This window comes from Dermacentor silvarum, chromosome 11 (assembly GCF_013339745.2).
Source record: "Dermacentor silvarum isolate Dsil-2018 chromosome 11, BIME_Dsil_1.4, whole genome shotgun sequence".
NCBI classification, from domain to species: Eukaryota; Metazoa; Arthropoda; class Arachnida; order Ixodida; family Ixodidae; genus Dermacentor; species Dermacentor silvarum.
This window is the reverse complement of record NC_051164.1, coordinates 99413424-99441201: the sequence shown is the minus strand read 5'-3', so window position 1 is coordinate 99441201 and position 27778 is coordinate 99413424. Positions and strand designations below refer to the sequence as shown.

Below are 27778 nucleotides of genomic sequence, written 5' to 3'. Positions count from 1 at the left end.
GTCAGTAGCGTTTCGACCGCGCGCCCCTATGACGTTGAAGCAGATTGCCCGAGGCAGCGGGCCTCCTCGACTATCCGTTCCTGAGAGTTCCGTACTGTCAGAGACGCTGTATATACGCAGCGCTCATTGGCGGAAAGCACCACCTCGGGTAGTTCGGGACTGTCAGAGACGAATATGCGAAGAGGCCCACTGGTTATGATAGACTGACGTCATCTTAGCCGCCATGTTGGAGGACCAGCACGGCGAGAACTTGTGCCCGTGAGGTCATATGCAAATTATCTACGAGAACAGTGCCGCTTGCGGCGAAATAGTTGCTTCTTCAGTCGTATTGGCGCTGCGTCCTCGTCGTTCCTTGCATCGTGTACTGACCAACTTTCTTGCGCATCGTTTATAATGAATCCTTTCCAACAATGCCCAACTTTGAGTCGTTCTACTGCATGTCTCCATCACCATGCCCTGCTCACCGGCAAGCATTGTTACGTTCAGCAATGGCGTTTGTCACGCAGGTGGTGTACTGCGACTACAGGCGAGTCCAGACTGAGTTCGTGAGGCGGCACTTCCCTTACGCATCGTTTCACGGAATGAGGGGATACAGTTGAGTATATGGCCTCGACACCCTGTTAATTTCGTTCAAAAAAGTTTCTACGATACATAGCGCTGCTTGCCTTAACAGGTGATTTGCAATGGAAGAGTTGAATTTTAGAGAGTTTTAGCTTGTCCGCAAGCTTCTTAGCGTCTGCGGTTTAACAGGCTTACCGGAGCTGTCGACGGCCATCGCTAGCGAATGTAGCGACACCTTGTGACACTTTGTCTAACTACATTGTGTTCGAAAAACATTTGCGTCACGTGAGTGCTCTACGACGAATCACAATAACAAAAGGACTGCACGTTAACAATTATGTCGCTACCAACTCTCGGCGATGAAAGCACGACCACCGACGACCACGAAAACGAGCGGGAGAGGCACAGGAAGCTGTTCGCTTTGAAATACTTGAAGGTTTACGGTGATTTAGTGCTGCTGCTTTTCAGCGTCGTTTTGACACCGCGGAAGGTTCATTCAAGTGAACAAACTGCGCAATCGCAGGCGCAGGACTGCGGCGCGCCTCGAGCGCCACCGCGGTGTGGGACCCGGACCAGCCGCCGCTGGGGTTCTCGGCCTTCGGCTGGGAGGAACGGTTCGGGCCCTGGGAGGAGCCCCCCTGGCTGCGGGACGCCGCCAAGCTGCTCGAGTCTGGAAATACGGGACGCGACTGGCTCGCCCTCGCGAAGAGGCTCGGTACGTTGTCACGTCAGCGTCTGTAATGTACTATATACGCTCCTTATTTTACAGCACAATGCAGTAGTAAACGTCGGACACCCTTCATTAGAAACAATGAAACACTTCAGTGCCAGCCGCTGGAGGCCTACGTCACAGTGCCGCCAGTATAGTGCCGTTCGATGCTCCTAGTCACAACTGTGCGTAGCATTTCCTGCAAGATTACTGGAGGTGATTCTGGCCTTAGTGTCTACGGTATCTGCAAGCATGGCGTTTTAGCCAACATGATAAGGACGGTTCAATTCATTCAATTTTATTTATTATATACAGTATATAGCTACACTTAGGTTTGAAATATATACCGAAGTACGTATATTAGTCTGTAAGGGCGAGACCTGTTAATACTTACAAACAGAAAAAAAAAACTGTTACAGTAGCGGACAACTTGTTACATACATATGGGAGAAAGTATATCTAGTATATGAACATGTCGGGATCCCATATGTTCATATACTGCATACGGGGGTTATGGATCATATATTAACTTCATTCGGTAGGGTGTTCCATATGATATACGAGAACATACCGGCTTTTATATGGCATCCCCATTTCTTCATATGAGCCTACTCGATATGGGGCAAATGAGTTTATTTCGATAGAGGGTAGTTCGTACGAAGGGCATAGATGCCGTATCGTTTTACCAGCTACACTCAGAAACTGCTCGGAAATGCAAGGTAATTCTCTCCGATCCCGCGCGGTCCGTAAGCTTTTGGCGCCGACTGCGTGCTACTAATGTAACCGCCGCGCAGGCTACACGGACAAGGAGCTGAGCCGCTTCGTGGAGGAGACGAGCCCGGGCGTGGCGCTGCTACGCGACTGGCGCGAGAGCAACGGAGCGACGCGATACTGCATCGACGTGCTCATCTCGTGCGTGCAGCAGATCAGCAGGCACGACGTCGCCAGGCTCATACAGGAAGAGATGGGTGAGTGAGCGACACTGTACGTTTGCACCGCCCTTATACTAATGCGAAAGCATTAAACTATATGTCCCATGAGGCCGAAAAGCCGGCGTTGTCCTCAACGTGTGCTACCAAAGATCGTGATCAGCGTGGAATAAGGTGAAACGCAGAAACGGTCTGTCACGCGAACAGACTGCACCGCGCCAAGAGCGTCAAGCTCCCGAAACGACGGACCATGACCTCCGGGGATAGCGCGCGCACTGCCCGATCTCGCTAGTAAGTCAGGGGACGTATATTCTGCGACGATCATTCTGTCGATACTATCGCCTTCGCGTGACGTAGTGCTCAGCCAGCCAATCAGCTCATCCGATTTTGTTCAACCAGCCAATCCGCGCGCGCGCCTGACGGCGATACTATCGCCGAAAGTGATCGTCGCAGAACACGTCCTCTTGTATACACGCCTCACTGCCTCAACTGTGGACGCGCATCTCCACGCTCATCGTGAATGTGCGGAGAACGTAGCACGTACTACTGTGTCGACAAATGCTACCTCACTTATCAAAGAGGCAATTAAAATTAGCAACTTGGTCTTCGGTTATGCGACTTGGACGGTTCCATCTATACCCTCAGATGAATCTGCAGTAGCGAAGCGCGAATTACACAACCATACTAAGACGTCACTTTGGCCTTGCAGAGCGACATCTCTCAGCTGTCGATTCTTCTGAAGCATATACGTATAGTACTGATGAATGCCGTAGTTAAGTATACGTGCGCAGCTGTATATATATACCTATATGGCGCATCGGCCAATCACCGACGCAGAGCCCGAATCACTGGCGCCGCCGGTGTTCATCAGCTACCAGTGGGACGCCCAGGAGGTGGTGCTGAACATCCGCCAGCACCTCGAGTTCTCGGGATTCCCCTGCTGGATGGACGTGGGACAAGTGGGCGGCGGAGACTCGCTCTACGGAAAGATCTACGAGGGCATCAGCAGAGCAAAGGTGCGTGGGTGCGAATGCACAAAGTGTATTACAGGCACACACGTTTGCTGCGGTATATACTGCGCGGCCGTGTCAGTGAGACTGAGGTCCCTCACGCTCAGGTAAGGTTAATTTATGTTATGCCTAACTTGATGGTAATTACGTTCGTGACGCCACGAACGTGTTGTGCGTGACCTCAGAATATTAAGGCTGTGATATCGTGAAATAATAATAATGGTTGAGTTAGCTTAGGTTAGTTTATGTTAATAAGGTGTTGTCTTATGCTAATTACCTGTCTTGTATTCGAAGCAAAAAAATTAATTACGAGGTTTGGCGAGCCTAAACCACCATCTGGTTAAGGGGCACGCCGTAGTGGGGGATTCCGGATTAATTTGCACCACCTGGGATTTTTTAACGTGCACCTAAATCTAAGTGCACGGGTGTTTTCTTCATTTCGCCCCCATCTAAATGAGGCCGCCGTGGCCGGGATTCAATCCCGCGACCTCGTGCTTAACAGCCCAACACTATAACCGCTAAGCAACCACAGCGGGTAAAATGTATCCGGCGCAGTTATTCGAAGTACATACATATGTAAAATCGAGAGCAAAAGTTGGGGGACCAGAGCTGCCGCTAAATTTCTTTTTCTTCTAAGCCTAGGCATAAAGACTGAAATCAAGTGGCACTTCCTACGTGCGCCTGTTCTTCGCGGAGAAAATCTCACGTTGCAGGGCTGTGCTAGAGGATTTTTTTTTTTTTTTGGTACTTGCTGATGCCGTGGTCTCTTGACTTTTACTCTCGACTGTACGCAATTCAATGTAAACACCTATCCCATAGTACAACCAATTAAATCAATCCATCAGTCCTAAGGCAGGTGGGCTTGCCTAGCGCGGTCTGATCTTTAGTCCGTTGGAAAGGGACAGGAAGGTGTTGAGCAACATTTAACCTTAAGTGAATGCCCCGAAACACCTCAGTGACTCCCCCCCACTGCCTCCTTCATGGCAACCAGGTGGTGTTGTGCTGCCTGACTCCGCGGTACGCCTCGTCGTCATCGTGTGCCCGCGAGCTGAGCCTGGCCGACGTGCTGCGAAAGCCCATCGTGCCCGTCATGGTGGAGCCGACGCCCTGGCCCCCGCCCGGTCCCCTGGCCGTGGTGCTCAGCGCGCTCGTCTATGTCGACCTCTGCGGTACGTCAGTACGCACCACGGTCGCGGAGGTCATCAAGTTTCCTTTAGGCACCGATTAAACTCTTTAACTGACAAGAATTACTGTACGAGCAAGTTTTTTTTGTCGCTTGCTGAATCACGTTTATTTTTCTGCGCTGCTTCTTGTACTGAAGCCTATTTAGTGTCATATGCGCTTCCGAGATCTGTGCATTCACATAGGTGTGCGCCGAAATCTCGGAGGCAACAGCCGTAATACCTCGAGCGCACTTTCAACTACCGAAATTCACTAATTTCACTAGCGATAGTAAGTTATACTTGCTGTCGCGGAAAATCCGGCGCAGTCGGCGTTGGCGTGACCCCACGATGGCCCAAGAAGTCAAGGGAGCCCAAGTGAGCCAATCGAGGCAGTTAATGACGTCAATTAAGGAATAGGTGATTAAGGCAGAGTGAATTAAGGCGAAGTTAATTAGGGCAGGTTTAATTATGATACGAGTTCATTCCGGCACTCGTACCCATGATCATTGGTGGGAGTGGAACCCACGACCAACGGTGTTAATTAGGGCGAAGTTAATGAAGGCACAGTTAATTAAGAAAGAGTTAATCAGTGCACTCGAACCCACGACCTTTGGTGGTGGTCGCATTGCTTTCGCATTCATCCGCGTAGGGATAGCTTAGTGCCCCTTGATTTTTTTCAAGGAAGAAAATTGTATACTGTGCACCGCAATGGATATCCGCGCAACGCAGGCATCGGCGGCCACGGGGGCAGCGGCCGGCGCGCCGACTGGGAGATGCGCTTCCAGGAGATCGTGGCGCGCGTGGCGCAGTTCTTGGCGCCGCCCACCAGCGCGCCCAGGCCGCACTCGAACAAGCACCGTGCCGCCGCAGCCACGCTCGCGCCGTTGCTCGCGCAGCACGCGACCGTGACCGGCCCCGCAGCCAGCACCAACGCCGCCTCGTCGACCAACGCCGCCAGGGCGGCGACACCGTCGCCCAGGCCCAGCTTCAGCCAGGCCAACGCGGCCCGGAACGACGACGAACGGGTAATGCAGCGAACAGCCTTCTAAAGCGAAGGCTCTCTTTTGCCTACAAGAACTGAAATATATGAGCGAATTTGTATGCCTATATATACGTAAGTTCTTTTATAAATGTCCATATATGTATATGTAAGGCCAAGTTTTGTACGTTTGCCTAATTAGCGACAGGAAGACGGCGCTATTGAGGCAAACATGCCATTCGTACAAAACTTGGTAAAACTTCAGTTATTATAAACTTACGTTCTAGTACACAGGGCTCTTTTATGTGTTTAATTTTATGCGCTTGTGCTGTCGTTTTCTCTCATGTCTTCGCATACCTTGCGCAGCCAGGGGGAAGCTTTACGTCACGGCCAACTCCGATCTTGCTATTGAATTACACGTAAAACGCGGAAATGCTTTTATGAGAGAACCGCTGGACCAATTTGAATTAAATTTCTTTCATTTGAGAGAAATAAAGTTTGAATTCTAGTGACTCTAAAAATCAGAATTTTGATTGAAAGCATAGAAAGCTAAAAAATGACATTAAAGCACAAGGTTTACAGATCCTTAACTCTGCAACAAATACTGATGCTGTAGTATTGTAAAGTGCACCTGTCAGAGCATATCAAGCGCACAAACTTGATACATGAATTCCCTTCGGTCGCACTATCCGCTGCAGACGCGTTATGCACAATTGCGCACGCTATGATAGTGCATCAAAGGCAAAAAAAAAGAACTCAAAAACTTGGGAGACGCTTAATACTAGCCTTTAATAGTAGAACGCGATAGCACTAAACGGCCCCTGACTGCTCCTCACGCTTCCCGGCAACTGCAGCTTATGCAACCGTAATTTTTACCGGGAAACGCTTGCGACGAACGCTATGCACGAAGGCAAGCTTTCTGGTACCCCCCTTTTTTTTCTTTGCTTTCCCCGGCACGGCCGGCGCCGCCGCTGCCGCGGATGCGCGTAGGAGAGCGCCATCTGGTGGTGCTGCAAGGAACCGAGACGGCGCACGCGGCGTGTGCCGCTCTGTGATTGGTAGAAACGCACCGCGCCGTGATTGGTAGGACAATTTTCGCTTATGGTCAACGCACGGTCAACGCCGGCGACGCCGTGCTTTCTGCGTAACGGGGCCCGTTAAAGCAATCGCTTTAAGATAACGATTTTTAAAACGTGTTGCCTATGCATGTTGGATGATCTGTGATTGTACCTGTGCTGCAAGTTGTGATAATACGGGTAAAGTGTTCTAGAAGAACGAAAACGAGTTGGAAGGTATACGGACGGCTGGAGTGTTTGCGGCAGTATGTCGTGGGGGGCGTGGCGACCCATCCTATGCGCGCGCGCGCGTCACGGTTTGCAAGAAGCCCGCAGGCATATTGGGCGCTGAAGACTATTACGTCATCACCCGAACGGTGACAGAGTGGTCAAGGATCACGACGTTGTCTGGTCGGTAGGCGGCAGCTTCGAGATCATTGTCGTGACGGGGTGGCCTCATGGTCACTCCGATTCGGGCTGTTCGCTGGGTGGACTGCGGTAGTGCGGCCCCGGTCGGCCGCCGACGCATCCTCGTCCAAAGTTTAGGCGAGGGTTCTTCGTGCATGGTCACGGTCACCACTCGCCCGCGCTGCCGGCCCTTGCAGGCGGGAAGGGGCGGCAGCAGACGATGGGGGGATGACCGTCTGCAGGCGGGTAGGCCACGGTCCACTTTGTTTACTTTGTTTTTTTACTTTTCGCAGCAACAGTGTTTAAGAGTCGTATGCTACATATGCATGCGAATCTTGGTTATAATAGCGGTACGTGCGGCAAATCATTCGCCATAAATCACACCATGCGTTCCTTCAGCCTGCCTTTTTTTTTCATACTATCATCGCGGAAGACAACGTGGGAGCTGCCCGCTTCGGGCCAACGTTGCTTCGGGCTAGGAAACTATAGCGCGGCCCAATGGACCAAAATAATTTTTTTCCATCCATCCATCCATCCATCCATCCATCCATCGCGGAAGACACGGTGCCTAACATGCCGACTTTCACGTGTCCAATTTGCACCCTTATGCATCCTTTAACAGTTTTCTTCTTTTTTTAGTAAATTTATTGCTGTAAAATGAAAAAACTAGACACGCTGTGTTATGTCGAGTGCTGTTGTGCAATATGACAAACAAATGTCATTGACGTGAGTTTAAATACAATTAGGTGTTTCTTATTTCTCCCCCAAAAGGAACTACAATCCGCCGCATCCGTCCCAATGGACGACGACCGAGAGTCCGACGCCAGTAATCCGGGATCGCCACAGTCCTGGGACCGACCGAACCGAGTGATCAATCGAGTTGTTCGTTGTTCCATCTGCGCCATCATCTGACACAAGCGTGCACGCCTGCGGACACTATTTAAACATATTGTGTATATAAATATTTGCTGCCGTGGCTCGCTACACATCACGCCTCCGGATTAATTCATTTTCACATGCCTGGGGGGGGGGGGGGGGGGTGGGGGGGGGTACCACCCAGTGCGACAGGAAAGAGTGAAAGAGGCGCAAGGCAGCGTTTTCATTGTATCATTGTTTGTTGGCTCTCTCCCTCTCTCTCTCTCTCTCTCTCTCTCTCTCTATATATATATATATATATATATATATATATATATATAGCCAACTAGGCATCCAGATACTCGCCATTTTGTCCCTATAATGGCCGACAGCCCAACCCACCGCACATGCAACTGCAGTGACGAGCCACAGTGTCTCCAAAGTAACTCCAAAGTGCCTCCAAAGTCACTCCGCTCAGAAAGCTATTATATCTGCGCTGCTCAAGTTCCCAAGGTCTAATAAAGGCCTACATAATAGATTGAAAACACTGCCTGCCATACCACTGGATTGTACGCGGTTTACTGCGTTCGTGCTCGTCTCTCTCTATTTCCCCTTACACTCTTTCAATCTTTTCACCCCTTTCTACCGTTCAGGGTATAGCCAACCGTAAGTAGCTTTCGTTAATCTCTCTGCCCCTCCATGCACACTTTCTCTCTTTTTTACATAAACCCTAGAGACATTTAAGAAGCCGAAAATATTCCAAGACAGAATTATACGTGGGCAATAGTTTATCAGCAAGAAAAAGAAAAGAAACGGCATCCGAGATATCGCTTGCCGACGTATAACGGTGTGATTGAGTTTCCCGCTGTGATGTGGACCCTGCAACGCACTTCAACGGGGCTCATAATCTCTGTGACGAGTACGTCACTTATGACGTATGCGCAAGAACCCGTGACATCTGCACTGAGGTACCGCACGTGCAACAGAAAACAACTTACCGTTTGCTCGAATGTATACGAGGACTTGGTCAACGTAAGCATCATGTTTTTGTTCTTTCATTTCGTCTGAATTCACTAGTGTTTCAGTAATATCAACGATATACTGTCACAACGGCTTGAAGGCTAGAATATAGATTCCACCGCGAATCGTTTCAATCAGAACCAGACAGCTTACAAGAATTGACAGTTTGTTTGAATTGACAATCAGACAGCTTGTTTAATATTGATTTTGATTCACGGCGTTGAAGCTACCGGCGATATACTTGTCGCTCAGAAGCTCACCTTGAACCCACAGGTTCATTGATCTGTATTTCCATGTTCACAATCATCAACGGAACAACATACGCATCGTAGTGGAAATACCTGGGGTTGCTTACGGCGCAAGGAAGTCATAAGGGATCCGCTGACCTTATTAGTCACTTCGTTCTTGTGATAATTCGGTCGTTCAAGTCGCATTTCGCTTTATTTGATAAATGTTCACGCTTGAAAACAGGGTCAGTAGTTGATAGCGGTGATGCCGACAACGTCGGTGACAGCATAAAAGTCAAGAGCGAGCAATATCTGTTTTAATGTTTATTTACATAAAACAACCAAACACTCAGCGGGATAGGCTAAGAATCGGAAGGCAGTAGGAAAAAGAAAGATAATTGAAAGGAGAAACTAAACAGAACGTAAGTGCTAATAAGGAGTTCGCGAAAGACTAGTCAGCCTCACAACTGTCGGCGCCGTACTTCTCAAGTACGATCGCCTTTCGCGCTTTTTTAAAAGCGCCGGAGCGCCCAACAGCAGACGCGATTCTCGTATCAAAGAGGCGGTTTCGGTTTCGAACCCCCCCCCCCCTCTACGAAGTTTCGCCGCTCGATCCCAGATGGCGCCACCAGCCTTCGTGCCGGTGACGTCAGGGGCTGCGCCGGCCAGTCACGTGGGACGCGATTTCGCGATACCAAAGGAAAACAAGCTGGAGAGGGCGGCGGAAAGGAAGAACGGCGGGCTGAGAGAGGTCCTGCGAGCAGCGCACCACCACCACACACACCGCTCGCTCCTCTTTCTCCAAGCGCGCCGGGGCGGTCGTCGGAGTCGCGACGCCGCAGCAGGACGAAAGACAGCGAAGCACTGCGGCAAACCGGCTTTTCCGCTCACAGCTTGTTGTGTCCCCATCCTCAGCCGTGAAACGCCGGCACTTCTTTCTTCACGAGTGGCCTTGCGAGGCGCCGTCGGTTCCTATACCCACCACCATGCTACCCGTTATCCTCATCGGCATCATCGCTCTGCTGTGTGTTCAGGTGGGTACCCGCCTCCTTACCCTATCGAGAAAGCGCCAAATCTCTCTTCCCCTTCCTAGCTTCTCGCTGGAAGAGTATAGGGCGCCGGCAGGATACGATCCTGCCCGCTTTTCAGATCGTGAGACGCGCGCTGTGACTGTTCTCTGCGGGGACGTTTCGCCGGCTCTCCATCCGCCGAGAGAGACGCGGATTTGAAAAAGAGAGACGTTCACTGCAAACCACTCTCCCGAGGAAGTAGCGTCGAGCAAGACGGATGTGTCGCCTATTCGGGCGTTGTATCGTTCAAACGAAATTTTCTCTTCTCGCGAGTGACAACTTCTGTCCAAACGGCGCACTGGCTTAGATGGAGGACAGTTTATTCATACAGCATCATGGGTTTTTAAACACGCCAAACCCCTTTGACGTAGCCGCCAAACCCCCCTCCTCTTACGACAGAACATCGAGCCGACGGTGCGACTAACACTTTGAAAGTTATGCCGATCAAGCGACACTACTCTTCTTGCGAGAACTTCGAGCAGCTTGACGGCGTACTTGATGGAATAGGGATTATTTTAAGTCGGGAGAGAGTTTTCCAAAAACGCTGACTGCATACGGCACACGCGTACAGACGACATTGAGACCCTCCGGAAATGCTTCGACGCCGAGATCTTGTCCGCTGAGACGATGGTTTCATGCCCACGGTTTGAAAGCTCAGCGTTCTCACCGCAACTCTCGACTAACGAGACAACTTCGAGCACACGGCACCCCGAGGCCCGATGCGATACTGCGCGCCCCGTACAGATCGCGACATAAAACATTCAGCGACAGCAACAAACAGCGTTGACAGGGATTCTCTGGCTTTGTGTATACAATGTCGACTCTTTCCACTGCAGTTACAAAATAGCGCTTTTCGAAGGTTAAACCGTGTCCTGCCCATTACGGAGTGTTGCCCGAGGCGCAGTCGCGCACAACACAGGTTTACACAAACCGGTCGCGCAGGGGACATTCCCCTACGGTGATTCTCGTCCATTGTGTGTCCTGTCGCGAAGTCACTTTATTTTTTTCTTTTCCCTGCCGATTTCACAAGTACGCTGGTCGTTTAACCCTGTCCGCCTTCTGTTTGCGTCCCGCAAACAACCCCTTTCTTTAGAGGGGGCGTTCGGGCGGCGTTGTGCACACTCTAAAAGCGCACCGCAACTGGACACTTCGCTCGATGTCGTCCTTTGTCGAGTCGAGCTGAAAAGGACGCCGACGGAGCTCTGCGATCAGTGGTTTCCATCGCCGTTTCAACTCGAGTCCTCCTAATGGTTAAATATTCCTAGAAGGAGAACACGTAACGATCGCTTTCCGGTCTGACATCAAATCAACCAAGTCCTCGTCAAATGTGTTTACAGACTGACAAATTACACATGTCACCCTTTGTCATTTAAAACAGTACCCGCCGTTACGGCGCGCATTCTATGGCGTTCGGGCTGCTGACTACGAGGTCGCCGGTTCGAATCCTCGTCGCGGAGGCCGCATTTCGATAGTGGCGGTAAAAAAGTTCGTGTACCGCGCTTTGGCTGGTCAAAAACTAACCCGTAGCACCTCCAATAGCCGACGCGCCCCCTTTGGACGCTAAACTCTCAAAAAATCAAGCAAACTGCTAAAACAGTGCGTTTATTCATAGTGTATAGCGGTAGCCCGCGAAGTCTTTGGCAATCAATGGCGTAGATCTCCTTGAGCCAAAATAACGGTCAATAATTATCATCATCACAATGCATTGTTATTCATTTCAGGCGCAAGTGAAAAAAAAAAAAAAACTACTGCGTGAGAAATCCTTGAAGACGAGAACTTTCCTGATACGCATCCGATCAGAAAGTCATTTTCCAGTTCGGCACTTCTGCACTGTTTTGAGCATCAATTGCGCGAGAAGTTTCACGCTGGATTATTTTAGCATAGCATTGCCACTCTGTTACCTATACCGGTAACGATTAACGATACCGGTAACCATTGAACGGTAATGCTATTACTTGAATACTCTATCAGCGCCTCCTGTAAACGGCTTCGCGTCGGCGTAACTCTGGGGACGTATTCCTGCTAACGATCACTTTCGGCGATGCTATCGCATTCGCGTGACTACGTAGTGCTGAACCAGCGAATCAGCTCATCCGGTTTTGCTCAATCAGCGGCCGAGCTCGATAGTCCCCTGGTTGCTTCAACGAATGCGGTCGTCGGCGTGTTTCGGAGTGACCCTTGAGAGAGATGTACTACATCTCGTGCATTTGTTGTCGCCTTTCGCAAGTCGGCGTGTAAGTAACCCTATAGCGTGCAAAGAGAGTGCGAAGGCAGGCAGGCGCCGTCAGCTCACAACGAAGGCGCGTGTCCGTAAGGTCTCCTCCTCTGACACACAACACCTCCTCTCTCGCCAATGATCCTGCGTACCTTGACACAGTCCGAGGTTGGCGTGCGCGCAAAGCGCCGACGCGCGCCGCCTTGCACCACACGTGGCTTGGCTACTGGCTTTCTCCCTTGTCACCGCTATACGAGCCGATTGCGAGAGCGTCAGAAGAACGAAAGAAAGAAAGAGAAAACCAATTGCCTATGGTTTCCTGGTTTTCCTTTCTGGCGGATCTCTAATGAACCTGTCGCGCAAACTACGCGAGGTCGGGCGAGTGAACGGCATCCGGTTGCTGGCACAAACACAACGTTTTTATGTCTGCTTCCTGATGGGAACGGCGATACAGAAGGCGTCGGTCTGATCGCATCACATCAATGTATATACATAGTACAGGAAGCTGTAGGCCAGAAGAGGGAAACAAACAAAAAAAAAAGCTATCATTACGATACAACTCGACTAGTCGCAGGCCAGCCTGGATTGGCAGCTTGAAACAATAATAATTTTCTGTATAAAAATTGAACAGGTTACGGAGGCCCTAACAAAAATACACACCCTACAAGTGACTCAGTTTTCTCAGACTCAAGGATCAACGCAGTCGGTTTCCTTTGTTTTTTATTGATAAGCAATGAACTAATCACCCATAACAATATATATGATGTCAAGGGTAGCACGGTGCGGAAACTTAAAGGTGGCACCGTTGCCTGTCTCACTCTTGCGTCATTTCCGGCGTACCAAGTCTGTGCTCGCTATGTGAGACTGGCCCTATCCCCGATTCCCGAACTATATTAACAGTCTACCGATCTACACAGCTTCTTATTTTTGCTTGGCGCCCCTTTAAGCACGATCGTTAACTGCTATCAGTGCTCCCTGTCAGCCCGATTCCCCAGTTTAGTGGTAGTAGTAATTGGTTGTTTGTTTAAATAATTTGATAACAAAAAGAGAACGAATGTGAGGAAAAATTGCTGTGTATAGCGCAGTCTGCTGACACCTGAACCGCACCCCCAGTTAACGCGAACCGCTGTTTCGTAAACAGCCGTTCAGCGGACCGTGTGGTAACAGCTGGATGACGATGATGATGATGACGATGATGATGATGATGATGATTATTGGCACTCCCTTTGAAACTTTCAATCCAATTTAAACCCAAGCCGTTCTGGAAGGTGTACGTTATCCACGGGTCTCACAGGGGGAATTCCTTCGCATTCCATTAGGATGTGCTGAGTGGTCTCAATATTTTTGCTGCAGCATACACACGCCTCATCTTGTTTAAAATATTTGCTCCGGTATGTGTTTGTCCTTAGTCAACCAGCTCGAGCCTCTAATAGCAGGGCACTGCCCTTTGTGTTACCGTACAGATTTTCCCTTCCAATTTCTTCCCATTCTCGTAAATCTCTGTGGTCTTTTTTGCTTCCATTCTTTGCATCCAATTCATTGTCTCGATCTGTCTCCCTCACTTTCTTTTTGATGACGTCTGGTTGTCTATTTACACTTTCAATTACCCTGTACGTGGATGCCAACTTTCTTCACATCTTCCTCCATTCTGTGTTCACACAGAATGCATTCACGGGATGATGATTATGATTTAATGGCATTCCCTTTGAAACGGGGCGGTGACAAATTGTTACCTAGCCTACTTGAGTAACTCAGATAAGCCATCAATGCTTTTCCTTGTAGTATTCTTGTATACATCTATTTTCATTCTAGCATTCTTGTATACATACACGGGATGATGATGATGATGATGATGATGATTTAATGACATACCCTTTGAAACAACGCGGTGACAAATTGTTATCTAGCCTACTTGAGTAACTCAGATAAGCCATCAGTGCTTTTCCTTGTAGCATTCTTGTATACATCTCTTTTCATTCTAGCATTCTTGTATACATACACGGGATGATGATGATGATGATGATGGTGATGATTTAATGGCATCCCCTTTGAAACGGGGCGGTGACAAATTGTTACCTAGCCTACTTGAGTAACTCAGATAAGCCATCAATGCTTTTCCTTGTAGCATTCTTGTATACATCTCTTTTCCTTCTAGCATTCTTGTATACATACACGAGATGATGATGATGATTTAATGGCATCCCCTGTGAAACGGGGCTGTGACAAATAGTCACCTAGGCTGCTACGACGCAACGACACAACGCGCGTTATGTTACGACAGACGACACACCCGCCCCCTGACGACCGGGCCGTATACGTAGTGCAATGCAAGGTTGCTGCAATGCGCTTGCAAGGTTTACCGTCTTTTGAGGCGCCACGCACGCCGTCCTTGCTTCACGCTTGGGTCGAACGTCGCGAAACGCGCTCGACCCTGCAACGTAAAAACATACAATGAGAGTCGTGTATACACAGCGGATGCGTCTTGTTCACGCACCGCCAGACACGACCGCTTGCTTTATCTTTGTTTCTAGCTTGTTAGCCGCGGAGGTCAGTGTCGTGGCGCAAGCGCTCGGAACGCCCACGGCGAGGTCAATAACATCCCGATAACTTCGATACCTCGCGATAGTTACTCTGCTTCAACTTCACCATAGTTAACATAGTGAAGAATAACGCAGTGTTTATCGCACAATAGGGTAGATTCACTCGATGCGGAAAGTGTCAATCAGTTACGACCGTGTGTATGGAAAACAGGCACATGCAAGTCAGTTTGATTACTTATGGGACACGATAAGCTACTCATGCCTCCGTATTATTGGCTTACTCTTTTTTTTCTTTGCCTACCCTTGTCATACAGGCCTCTGCTACGATTAGTATTCAGCAAACGCGCTAGACCATAAGTTCGCGCACTCTCTATACACGGTATATGTACTCCTAGCTGATATATAGAATATCGACAGACATTCTATTAACTATAGGACGGTCAATGCAACAACACCAACTTCCTGCCGACATTCCATAGAGTAAGATCTATCAGTACAATATCATAAATTATCAGCCGCCGTTCCATAGACTATTACTGTGGGTTTAAAATGGATTATAGTCATCACAGACCAGAGGTACCTACAGAGTTTCTACCAGACTGGCAACTACATTTTCGCGACAAAGCGCACCAACAAACTAGACTGCTGCGCAGAACACAGAGAAAAGTTAGTCTCAGCTGATTTCGCAAGGCAATAAGTTCTACCAATACGCAGCTTACTGATTACATTCATTCATTCATTCATTCATTCATTCATTCATTCATTCATTCATTCATTCATTCATTCATTCCCTTTTAAGCATAGGGCAGCGGACAGGAGCCGGATCTCGTGATTCACCATCTCAGTAACGGGCGTCCGTTCAGAGTTAGGCCGGATGTTGCGGCATTAAAGGAGTTCCCGCTGAAATCAAGGATGTGGAAAAATAAAATAAAAAAAAGAAAGTCTCAGGAGAACGGGGGAAAAATAACGATATACGTCTGCTCAGCAATTCCAAGGTGAACATTCGACAGACATCTGTCTGGTAGTGAAGAGCTGAATAAGTGAAATGACACACGATAGACAAGAAAGAATGTCAACGCGTCATTTGGAACCCTTTGACTCATTCTACGCCGATGGGCTTCGCGGCGTCTGAGCCAGGTTGGAGATGGGCCGAAAAAAAACTTTAAAACCAGCGCCCGATGCTCTAGAAGAAGGAGCCAGCCTGGCTCCGAAACGTCGGGTACATTAAAATAACCTTTTCGTTAGTGTCATATTCAGTCCTTTCACGTTCTGTTCAGCAATGATTTAGCACCCGTGGTCCTGACACCGAGTGTGCGTTGTTTTCAGAAAGACCTTATACCACTGTTATCTATCGAACGCCATAGCCACTGAGCCAGAGTGACGCGTTTAGTATTTTTGGTAAGGAAAAACAAGATAACTATACCAGTGCACTGCGATTAACATCTCCGCAAAGTGCAGACTGCAGCCTGGAATGCGAACGCCACCCCATCTATATATCGTCGACACATGTCTTCCTGCCACTGGCTTTTCTGATGTTTTCATTCGCTCGTTCGCTTTATGCGGGTCACGTATAGGTGTACTAACCACGGGACATCGGCTGCCGAGCGAGTTATGCAGAACTTGCGCTGATGTTGACTGGCATACACCGAACTGGGCAGCTGCCGCCGTTTTGTGCGTTTATGTGAGGGAGAAAAAAGTATACGCTGGATGTTGATCTCACGACCGTGCTGACATCATCGAGGGCGTTGACATACATCAATATATAAAAGCTCGGAGCTGCAGGTGACGCTAACGAGAGTTACCGAATTTTCCGCGACATACATCCTGCGAACTTTACGTTTAGCAACGAGTATTTCATACTGCGAAGCCTAAAGGTTATATATACTATAACTGTCAACATAATACATACTATACTACAACTAATAGACTATCTTTTTTATCCAAAATCGCATGTTAGCAGCGATGGTATGCCGCACACTTCTCATTGCAAGATTGAGCGTGGTTGAGTGGTTGTCGGCAAGTGTGAATGGAAGTGGCTGAAAACGCGATTGTTGATGAGTACTGGTGAGCGGTGGTGATTGGCCGTGCATGAGAAGGAACGTGAGTGAGTACATAGCCTACGAAAATATTGGCGAGTGAGTATGAGCGAGCATCGGCTTATACACGGTAAAGTAACTTACACCCTAAAAAGTGAAGATGGGTGTAAATCTGTCTAATTGACACCTTTATGCCCTTTTTGGATGTAAGGGTGTAAGTTACAGACGGATTGAGACCTTTATAGACCTTTATGGGTCTATAAGGGGTCTACATATAAATTTCTTTTCACCCTTCCATGTACACAGATACATGAATAAAATGATTGATTGATTGATTGATTGATTGATAAAGTTCCTTTGACCTTTAACCAAAGGTCTATTAGAGGCCTTTGAGACCTTATAGACCTTTATAGATTCAGACCTTTATAGACGATGAGACCTTTATATACATGTAATATATAGTTATAGACCTTTATTCACTTTTAAGGCCGCGTATGTTATTTTACAGTGTATATTGCCGACCAACGACGCACAGTAAGGGAAAACCGCGGCTCATACGCGGGTTATAGCCGGGACTATACGGTAGCCGCGGACGAACAGAATTCGAAGCACTCGCGCGCGCGAATACGCAGGAACAAACGGCGACTCGCAACCCTTTCTCGGCGCGGCTCGTAAATACCTCAAGAGAGCCGCACGTTGACTTTGCGTTTCGCTACGCTGCCGCGATTTATGATTCTTTGGCGGAGGCCAGCTCGCAGCTTCGGGTCACGAACTCCCCTCTAGCGGGAGCGCGCGCTGCCGGGAGAACTGCTTATTACCGAACGAGGAAGGGACCGTCGCGCGAAGAGGAACGACGTAATTAAAAAGCGGCGCTCCCGCGGCGACGTCACGTGTGGTCGCCGCCTCGACGTTTTAAGGCGAATGACCACAACTGGTAACGTTTGGAAGATATTGTAAAGGTAAACACTAGAATAGCACTCCTGCCACGGCGTACTTACGCTATATTAAAAAAAAAAAAAAATCTGAGGTTCGCGATAATGATTACGAGGCACGTCGTAGTACGGGACTCCTGGTTAATTTTGGCCACCTGGGGTTCATTAACGTGCACTTAAATCTAAGTACACGAGCGTTTCTGCACTTCGCTCCCATGTAAATGCGGCCAGCGAACCCTCGAGCTCTGCAGCGCAATGCCCAGCCACATGGGATTCCGCGGCGGTTCTTTGTACAAGGCCTTCAAATTTAAACTACATTAGTGATTTTAACGAAGAACGCTAGGCTAGCTACGCAGATTTTACTCGCACAGGTGGTGTTTATGTGATTTGGCGGACACAATTTTTGCGAACCAGTTGACGCGGCAAATACATCATTATCACATACTTGATAATTTTTTAGAAGTTCGCGTTTATTGTACAGGTTTGTTTGAGAATCTGGACGAAGACCGTATTATAGAAGCCAACTTCGATTTGTGTGATACATTGAAGAGGTTGCGTTTCGAGATATTCGTCATCAAATGTGGCACCCAGTGCGCTAGCTTCGCATTCAGTTTCACTAATTTTGCATTCACGTAAAAGTAATGACAAGTCGCAAATGTTAGTATTCCTTCAGGCATGTATATAATTAGCGAAGGAAACGCTTATTCTGCCGTGTCTTTATTTTTGTTTCTGTCAATTTTCTGGCGCGCTTAAACCGCACTTAATTTGAAGTGCTGTTTTTAGGAAGTGCTGTAGAAACGCAACGTGTATACAGACGCGCTCGGAAGGACACCGTAATTACACGGTTTTTATGCTTTCCACGATTGGGCGCCGTTCAAAACGCGATGCGAACGGTGCTTCGAGCGCGTCCTATACAGAGTCGGTTAGAAACGCATTCTCCGTCATCTGGCGTGATTGTAAGACCTTTCCGCCACCCTGGAGCCGAAACATGCGTGCTTCTGGCGCTTTTGTATGCGTGTATAGATCTGAAAGCAAGGGAATTGCACATTGGTGCTGTGCGTCGTTATTCGCAGTTTCATTGTGGAGAGGATGAGGAATAGCCTCTAACAGATCATTTTAACAGAGTAATGACCTTACTTCTTTAACAGCGGAGCTGTTTAAGCCGGCCGTACGTCGTGGGTCGTGTACAGAAAATGTGGGCCGATCCTGGCGGTAGTGCAGAAAGGGTCCAAGCGCAATGGCACATACCCTATGAACTATCGAAGCTGAACCTGGCCAAGTCTAGCTAAGCATGGTTGGGACTACTTAAGCTTAGTCAGTCATCGATAGCCAATCGATAGGCAATCAATAACCAATCGATACTCGATCAATAATCAATAAATTCCGGGAAATGCTGGTGATGACTCGGTAGTGCTTTGCCTAGCCCAAATACATGGCCAATACATTGCGATAGCCAATCAATGGCTAATCGATAATCGATCAATACTCAATAAATTCCGGAAAATGATGGGATGATGGCTTGGTAGCGCTTAGCCTAGCCCAAAAGCCAGAGAGACAGCGGAGCCCATCAGCTCCGCTGTCTCTTTAGCATTGCGCCTTCAGCTTTCTTTCGCTCTTTCGGCCGTTATCGTGCTTTGGCGGTGGTCGATGGTCGGACTCGGCAAGGAAAACGTTCGTTCAATCTCTCGTTCGTTCGGGCTATTTGCTTATAGTGACAACCTGCACAATTTTTTTTTGCCTTTTTCTTTCGTTAGTTTGAGGCTCTGACATTGAGAACGCAGAAAAACACTGGTAAGCTTCAGTGCGCCCTAAGTAGTTTACTGTAATAGTTCTTTCTGAACGAGTTTCGGTTTCCTTTCCCACGAAGCGTGTATGGTTCACGACCCAGAAGGTGGCCTCGTGGAAGCACAATATCGTGACGTTTAGGCCCGAGCTCCGGCTTGCTCGGGGGTCTGCCATTTTGCTTACGTCACCGGGTCGCGCACCGCGAAAGCGACGCTTGATGTTAAGCAACATGCCCGACGATCGTCCACTCAATCTGTCCACACCCATGGTCCCAGTCCGGGTTGGCGACGTGTGAGCTAACGTGTTGCCTTCCGCGTTGTAGTCGCTGTTACCGCCCGGCAACGTACGTTGCCGTGCCGTTGTCACGCATGTCGCTAGTTTGTCGCTTTCGTCATTCTGTCGTCAAACTTTTGTCGTACACGGCGTCACGACAGCCGTGAACGTTGTCGCGCACTTCGTGACTCTGCCGTCGTCAATCCTGCCGTTAACGTTGTTGCCGTGTCGTTTTCGATACCGTCGCCGTGTCCCCGTCTTCACTCTCGTTATCGTTATTACACCGTCAAAAGTTGTTGCGCCGTACACATAGCGACTCCCGGCCATTACGCAGCTGGGAACCTCGGAGAGGACCTTGGCTCAGTGGCGTTCTGCTGGTCGGCAAGAGGTCGCGGGTTCGTTTACAGGTCGCAACGGCCGCATTCGTATATGGGGGGCCGGGCGCAATGCAACAACTTTCGTGTATCGTGCTTTGGTTCCAGGTTAAAGAAACCCAGGTGGTCAAAATCAACCCGGAGGCCCCTATAGTGGGGGCCTCGTGATCAGATCGTGGTTTTGGCACGTGAAACCCCCTAATTTTAATTTTAGAGTCAGCGCAAACAGGAGGCCGCGGTGCTCAAGCCGAAGCTGTTTCCTCTGGTCGCCGCACTGCTTCGCAGTCCATCGTGTAAGGCTTTCGTTTCCTCCGTGTTACTTCATCGCCCAGAGTTGTTGCGCGTTCGCTATCACGCCGTGCAATATGGGGGCACTCGCGGTGAAACGGCTGCAGCTGTACTCCTCGTAATCGCGGACTTCGCTGGCGGGCTCGGAATAAACTAGGACGCGGTGGCCTCCCTTCCGCACCGTGTTTGCTGTCCGGCGCGTGTGCGACCCGGATACATCAGAGCTCCGGCCGCTGTGTGTATCTCATCAACCTCACTCGCCAGACGCGCTGTAGAAGGATCGGGTCACTTTGCATCAGACGAACGTCGTAGAGCGAGAATTATCTTGAAGTGGCGTAATGCCGAAAAAAAAAAAAAAAAAACGGCGGGGGGAGGGGGGGGGGGGGGGGGGAGCTGCAGGAATTTATCGTTCTTTATACTTCTCACGTGCTCATGATTGCGTATACGAGGCACCGGGCGACGCCTTCTCCGCGCGTGGTCACAATTTCCTGTTCACGATTGACAATTTCAAGAAATGACATGTTTTCACGAATTCATGAAATGACAGCCTAACCACTCTAACCGATAGCGTTATCGAAACACTTGTTATTTCGGCAGCCTTATATATCTCTCTCGATCCGCTGAACAAAAACGAGAACAAGATGAAAGCAGGAGCCAACGTTTCGACAAGTGGACGTCCTTTTCAATGCGACGACAAGTCCACCTGCCGAAACGTTGGCTCCTGCTTTCATCTTGTTCTCGTTTTTGCCAATCGTCTTGAATTTCCATCTCCCGCATTCCCCGTGTTTTCCCTCGATCTGCCTGAAGGCGCGCGGCGAAACGCGATTTACTTCGTTTATCTGCTCGATGTGGTTTACCATCGCAGTGAAACAAAGGAGGGGCTATTATGAGAGAAATTTAGGAGGAAGACTCTAAACTAAATTTAGGAAGGCAAAATGCGGGCTTTAAAAAAGAAAGAAATAAAAAAAAAAACTGAGCCAGCACTTGGACCGCTCACTCTTTCGGGGAATAAAACCAGAGACCTCGCGCCTGGCATCGGAACGCCATAGCGACTGAACCACCGGATTGTGCGAAGGTTGGGCGCTTTCATTTCCTGCGATAGTAATCAACCTTGTCCAGCCAAGTAAAAAGAAAGAAAGAAAGAAAGAAAGAAAGAAAGAAAGAAAGAAAGAAAGAAAGAAAGAAAGAAAGAAAGAAAGAAAGAAAGAAAGAAAGAAAGAAAGAAAGAAAGAAAGAAAGAAAGAAAGAAAGAAAGAAGCGTGAATGGAGTAACCGGTCTACACCGATTTGATCGTCGTTCATTAGCGTCCCTTTAGCCATATCACTGCGTAATGCTTTTTAAAGCTCCCGTCAGGCTCATGTACTGCTGCGTTTCTCGTGAGTTAGTATATATGCGCAGAGGTTAGCGCGCCCTCCGCGAATAATTAAACAGCCAAACTATCTAGTACACCCGCTCGGTGCCAGCAAAACTGCCCTAACACTTCTGCTTTCCCACAGATGAAATACGATTCCGCATTCCGTCTCTCGAACCGTTGGGCCACCCCGAGCACACCACGCTGCTACTTTGGCCGTCTGAATAGATTAAAATACTCCATGCAAACACTACCTGCTGTCGTGTTTCGACGAACGAAATTCTGGGAAACAGTGGCCACGTATCGATGCGGCTTTTTAACCGCAGCTATTGTGATAGAGCTCGGGAAGAAGGAGGGAGGGCCCTGATGGGGGAGAGGGGGGGGGGGTTGTACGTGGAGGGCTAAGGCGACGCTTTCCGTGTTTCCAAGTCGATATCGAGCGGAAGCTGTAGCCGTCGGTGAAGTTTCTTTAGAAACGCGCCCGTACACTTCAAATACTTCCGCTTGTCGACTTCGGTGCACGAAAAAGCAAGACAGAACGCGATCCTGGTCGCCGGACCGTGCAGACGTCAGAGTGTTTCCTTATGAGCGACGCGCTTAAGTCGTCCCGTATTTTTTTTTTTTTTTTCATTCAACATTTTGTAAGTTACGAACCGCGCGAGCTCGGGCGATCGCTATACAATGTGGCGCAGCAGAAGCACTGCTGCACGCTACCGGTATAGACCGAATTTTAAGGTCCCCCCCCCTCCCCCCCCCCCAAAAAAAAAGTATAGCCTTCCTTAGCAAGATCATAATGAACTATGTTATTCCATGCTTTATAATAAGTAAGTGAGTAAGTAAGAAAAAAATAAAGCATTTGGCATTACGACACTACTTTTCGCATTACGACAATACTGAAATCATTGTGACACTACCCATCCCCCCCCCAAAAAAAAAAAAAAAAAAAAAAAAAAAAAAACAGCGCTAAGGACACACGGGCGAGAAAGGAAGAAGACAGGACGAGCGCTGTCCTGTCTTCTTCCATATACCTGTCATGCGTCTTCATCGCTGTTTTCTTCGATGGATTCTTGCCAAGGAGCTCGCGTTCAAAACCTCTCATGACACTACACTCTCTCTCTTTCCCAGTTACAGTCACGTGGGTCACTTTCACTGCCCGGTTCTTAGCGGTGCACCACCGCACGGTTCGTAAAATTAGGCCGCATTGGCACGGACGGACGATCGGTAACGTTTACAACTCGGCGCAGCGCGTATCCCAGTAACCCTTGCGAAAGTGAGCGCCCAAATTCCACTCTAACAGGGCGCAGCGATTCAAATTGCGTGATAAGCGTAACTGTTTCACGTGACCAAACGTTAACATGACCTCCGACTTGGCAGATTGTGTCAGGTTCGAATCCGCACGTCAGAATAGTCCTTGCTCGGAAGAAAGAAAGAAAATTAAAAATATTTTGTGTTCCTTATTCTATCGTTCTCGGCTTGCACAGGGAGGTCTAAAAAGAGCCACGGTACGTTGTTTCCTCGAACAAACCAAGTACTGTCCAAGCTGTTAACTTGTCAAGGAAGGCAAAAAAGGGGTCAGCAAAAAGTTGTCACCGAGGTATGGGACAAACAAGACCGAGCACGTCCGACGCGCCGAGGCGAATCTGAGAAAAGAAAAAAAAAGAAAGAAAGAACGAACGACGAGCAATGCCGAGTTTTGCACTGCAGACACGCGATCCTAGATTGACGTGCGAACGAACCCCTGAGAATGAGAAGGACCAAAGTAAGAAAGAAAGAACAACAATACGAAGGAAAAGGCTAAAGAAGCAGGAACTGCGACCTGCGTGCCACGGTAGGAGTGCAACCGTTACGGGGAAGCACAAAGAGGAGCAGCGGCATCTAAAGAGACTGACCGTGGACCCGACCGACTCTGGTATACCGCAGTTACTCGTGTAAGACCTGACTGTGCGTAAGACCCGCGCTCTTTCGATCATTGGAGCTCGAGAATGCGAGAGAAACGTTTCACCTGGAATATGATTGATTGATTGATTGATTGATTGATAGGGTATGCGTCACGAATGCAGCAAACAACAACGCAAGACGACGTAGTGGCAGGCTCCGAATTACTGTCGACTTTTGACATGAGCCATAAGTCTATCTATCTATCTATCTATCTATCTTTCTATATATATATATATATATATATATATATATATATATATATATATATATTAGAGAGAGAGAAATCAGAAGCACAACTTCGCGGTTATCTTGTACGCTCGGCTACTTGTATACAAGTAGCCGAGCGTATACAGATCCAACGCGCATTTTTACATGCCATATGCTTTTAATACTGTTCATATTCAGCAACGTGTTTTGCAGCATTGCGTCTCCGGCAAATCGGCAATACGTGTTTAAACTCCCACCACGCGACCCACGTAATCCGCGCGACCCGTCTCCGGGATCCACATAGTTCACTATTGCGTTGTCTCCAGAAACGACCAACCCCACTCTCGGTAAGAAGCCGAGACGCCCGAGGAGACGCACCGAATCCCGCGAAAGAATCAACCGAAAGCTTCGCTCTAAATAAAGGAATTATGCGCTTCAAGCCATGCATTCGTTTCAGTGAGAATGTTTAGGTACCCTTTGTTGCCTCACTGCCGAATTCCGTCGAGAATAGAGCCGACCGCCGGCACATCTGTGTAGGGCCTAGTACGGATGGGGCTGCATATAAGTCGATTCGTTATAGGAGTGCTGCCCTGTGTGTGAGCTATTTTCGACAAGACGACAACGACGACAACAACAACAACAAGCAGCCAGCAGCAGCATAGAAAGCTTCAATGAAGCTACGCGAGTCATACAGGAGAAAACGCGGTAGCTAAAACGTACTTTGGCGGCGCGAGCCGTGCAACGCGCCTGCCGCAATTTTCGTCACTAGAGACTCGCTACTTTTTTTTTTTTTTTTTTCGCTCTCTTCTCGCATTGCAGACGAAGGCGTTTGACGCGTACGTCGCTTATAGTATATATACGGCACTTCTGTCGCCGACCCTCACCGTCTTTTCAATCGGGAGCAGTTGCAAATGCTATACCATTAGTGTCGGCTATTCCAACGCCTCCCTTTTACAGCTCGGTTCAGCTTCTCCTCCAACTCGTTACGGTCTCTATACGGGAGGACGAGGAAGTATTGGTGTCCAGTCCTCTCGCTGCCATGCGCGGACGAGAGTAATTGGCGTCGTTGACGGTTTCCCGTTCTTCTTGGCGCCCCCGGTCTCCCCTTTTGTCGTCACCTGGCTCAGAACGCTCTTGCTGCTGCTGGTGGTGCTACGCTGCTTGCTAAAAAAAAAATCACCGCCAATTCACACCTGCGAAGGTGGTCGGTCCGCGAAGCTGTAGATGTGTTGCGCCTAATGTAGGGCAACTTCTCAAACACCGATTCCCATGATGTGCGCCCATTACGCAAACTGCTCTTCAAAGTGACATATGACACAAACCCACGTTTCAGTGCAGTTTACGATAACCTTTATTTTATTTATTACTTTCAAATGACTGCTATAACTGCTTTGTGGTCGCTATGATTTTTTAAAATTTAATTTTACCGTGACTATCTAGTCATTATCGAAAGTATACACGATACACGAGAACACAGATTGATTAGAACAAATTGTGCGGCGAAAAGCGCTACAAGCAGCCATCGTACGGTTCGTAAGAACACTTCATTTCACAGTGCCTAACAATGCATTTGCAAACGATCGTACACGATAACGCTTGACTCAAGCAGCATGCGCCGGCGATAGCGAAACAATGGAATTGTCGATCTCTTTATTTGACTACTGGATCCAAACTGCTAGCGCTGCTATACCTGTCACGTGCTGTCGTATGCGGGCAAGCGATAAGAACAGCGAATCCCTATAATCGCCTCCACTACGCATGGTCACTTTTATCAACTGAGTAAGTTAGCACAAGATCATGTGCTCTCGAACGCGACCGCAGCCTATAGCTCGTAGCTTTTTTTAGGATTAGCAGGTTCTTGGAACCCTGTCCGTCGATCTCAACGGTTACTCTACACATGCCGTCGTGGTGCACCAGGAACTGGTGACGTCAATCCTCCCGGTATCGCGAGGGTTCGCGTCGAACGGTGCCCGTCTGATTATGTAACTTGCGGTCACAACCAAACTGCTTGACGTCGCCGTGTGACGTCGCGAAGACATTCAGAACGCACACTACACCATACGCCTCCGCTTCTGAGTTTCATTGGAACTCCGGGCAAAAACAACGCGCTATAGTCGCTTGTCACACGCTCGGTCGAAACTACACCGCAGCGCCCCGAAAGGTGTGACGTAACAATGTCAAGGTTAGCAAAGTAGGGAAGTTCGATCTACGAACAGCACACAGCTGAAAACTCTGCGGTTATATCTAATGAAGCTGTCTTATACGCACGCTTATACAGCGCGCTGAAAAACACCTTTTCACGTTTCAAATTGCCTCCGCACGACGCAAAACGCTAAGCGAGCCCTTTTCTGGCCCGCGAGGGTAAAATAAATGAAAACGAAACTATACGAAAAAAAAAAAAAAGCGGACCGCGCGCCAGGAATGCGCGGGCTTTGAAACACTCCATATTATATAGTGTGAAACACGGCTAGGTTTGCCATCACGCAATAGCCTCACGCTCACGTTTCAGCGCCTTGCGGGCATGCAGCTGCATTCGAGGGACGACGTAACGGTCGTTATATGAAAAACGCTGCGCCTACTTTCGCCTTTGCTCGGAGCTATAGGCCAGAGCCGCGCGTTTGCACGTTCGGCGCGCTAAGGGCTTTTGAAAGCGGCGCTGAATTCCACCGCGTCAGCCTTTTCATGCCGATCGACGCTCTTTGCTTATGGTGCGAAAGCGCTTTGACCTCAACTTCATGCCGACGAGGAGAAAAAGAAAGAAGAGGAGCTAGGGTGTTGTGATAAGGCGCTGTTTTTACGACGTGTTGTGTCAACAACGTGAGGAACGAGAAGTCTCGCACAAGGTGATAGGTATAGCGGCTACAGTAATTGATTAGAGAGCAAAAGCGTGTGTAGCTGATATCCTATCGACGGTGACACCTTAAGTATGTAGCGGCTAATACACCGCTCTCCGATTGAGAGGCAACTTGTGCATATGCCACCCAGCCAATCATACATTCCCTTATTTCCGTGACGTCAAGGCTGCTAAGGGCCTTTTGAAAGCGCGGCTGAATTCCAACGCGTGCGCCTTTACATGCACGCACGCCTTCCTTATGGTGACAAAACGCTTTGACTTCAGCTGTCGACGTGGAAGAAATCGGAGAGGCGGTGCCTATCCAGCTGTGTTTTTACGACATGTTATGTCACCAACCTGAGGAACCAGAAGTGCTAATAAGAAGATACGTGTTGACGGCTGCATATAGATTAAAGAGCAAACACTGGTACAGCCGATGTTAAACCTATATATAGTCTACGGCAACGTATGAATGCAGCGACAAATACACCGCTCTCCAACTCGGAGATGATTCGCACGGATGCGGAAGCCAATTCCGTATACCCTCATTTTCCATGACGTCAGTGCCGCGCATGGGCTTTTGAAAACGGCTGAACGCCGCCACTCCACTGCGTGCGCCTTTTGATGCACGTAGGCATGCTTTGCTTACTGGGAGCCATATCTGCAGGGTGTCCCAGCTATCACGCAGCACGATTTTAAAAAAGAGGAACGGCGTTACGCGAAGCAAAGCTAGTGCGTATTGTTTCCAGTACAGTGGAGTAGCCGCCATGCAGTAATTTTTTCGTAACTAAGATTTAATTAGGTAATTGTAATTAATTATCTAACTCGAGAAGTACTGTCCTAATTATCAAAGTGTCAATGAGAAAGTTGTAGAGCAACATGAAAAACTACCGATACAGCTCTCTGTCGCTCAATACGTGCTATATAAATATGTGTTTCCGAGTGTGAAAGAAGCCCGCGAATACACGCAGAATTTCCACGCGACTGGCCGCTATATATATATATATATATATATATAT

At 48.7% G+C, this 27778-nt stretch overlaps 2 protein-coding genes across 2 annotated transcripts in view; both read left to right on the top strand.

Annotated features, from left to right (window-relative positions):
- The window catches only part of LOC119432780 (uncharacterized), a 48560-nt gene extending 40824 nt beyond the window's left edge, over window positions 1-7736 (top strand). Inside the window, exons 16-22 of the mRNA XM_049658387.1 lie at window positions 507-594; window positions 1085-1276; window positions 2065-2238; window positions 3037-3215; window positions 4201-4378; window positions 5102-5397; window positions 7586-7736. Of these exons, the coding sequence (XP_049514344.1) occupies window positions 507-594; window positions 1085-1276; window positions 2065-2238; window positions 3037-3215; window positions 4201-4378; window positions 5102-5397; window positions 7586-7726 (1248 nt within the window). The 3' untranslated portion in view covers window positions 7727-7736. The remainder of the gene's footprint in view (window positions 1-506; window positions 595-1084; window positions 1277-2064; window positions 2239-3036; window positions 3216-4200; window positions 4379-5101; window positions 5398-7585) is intronic.
- Window positions 7737-9646: 1910 nt separating this feature from the next.
- LOC119433424 (gamma-interferon-inducible lysosomal thiol reductase-like) overlaps window positions 9647-27778 on the top strand; it is a 63787-nt gene continuing 45655 nt past the window's right edge. The window contains exon 1 of the mRNA XM_037700626.2: window positions 9647-9950. Coding sequence (XP_037556554.1) covers window positions 9903-9950 — 48 coding nt within the window. The 5' untranslated portion in view covers window positions 9647-9902. The remainder of the gene's footprint in view (window positions 9951-27778) is intronic.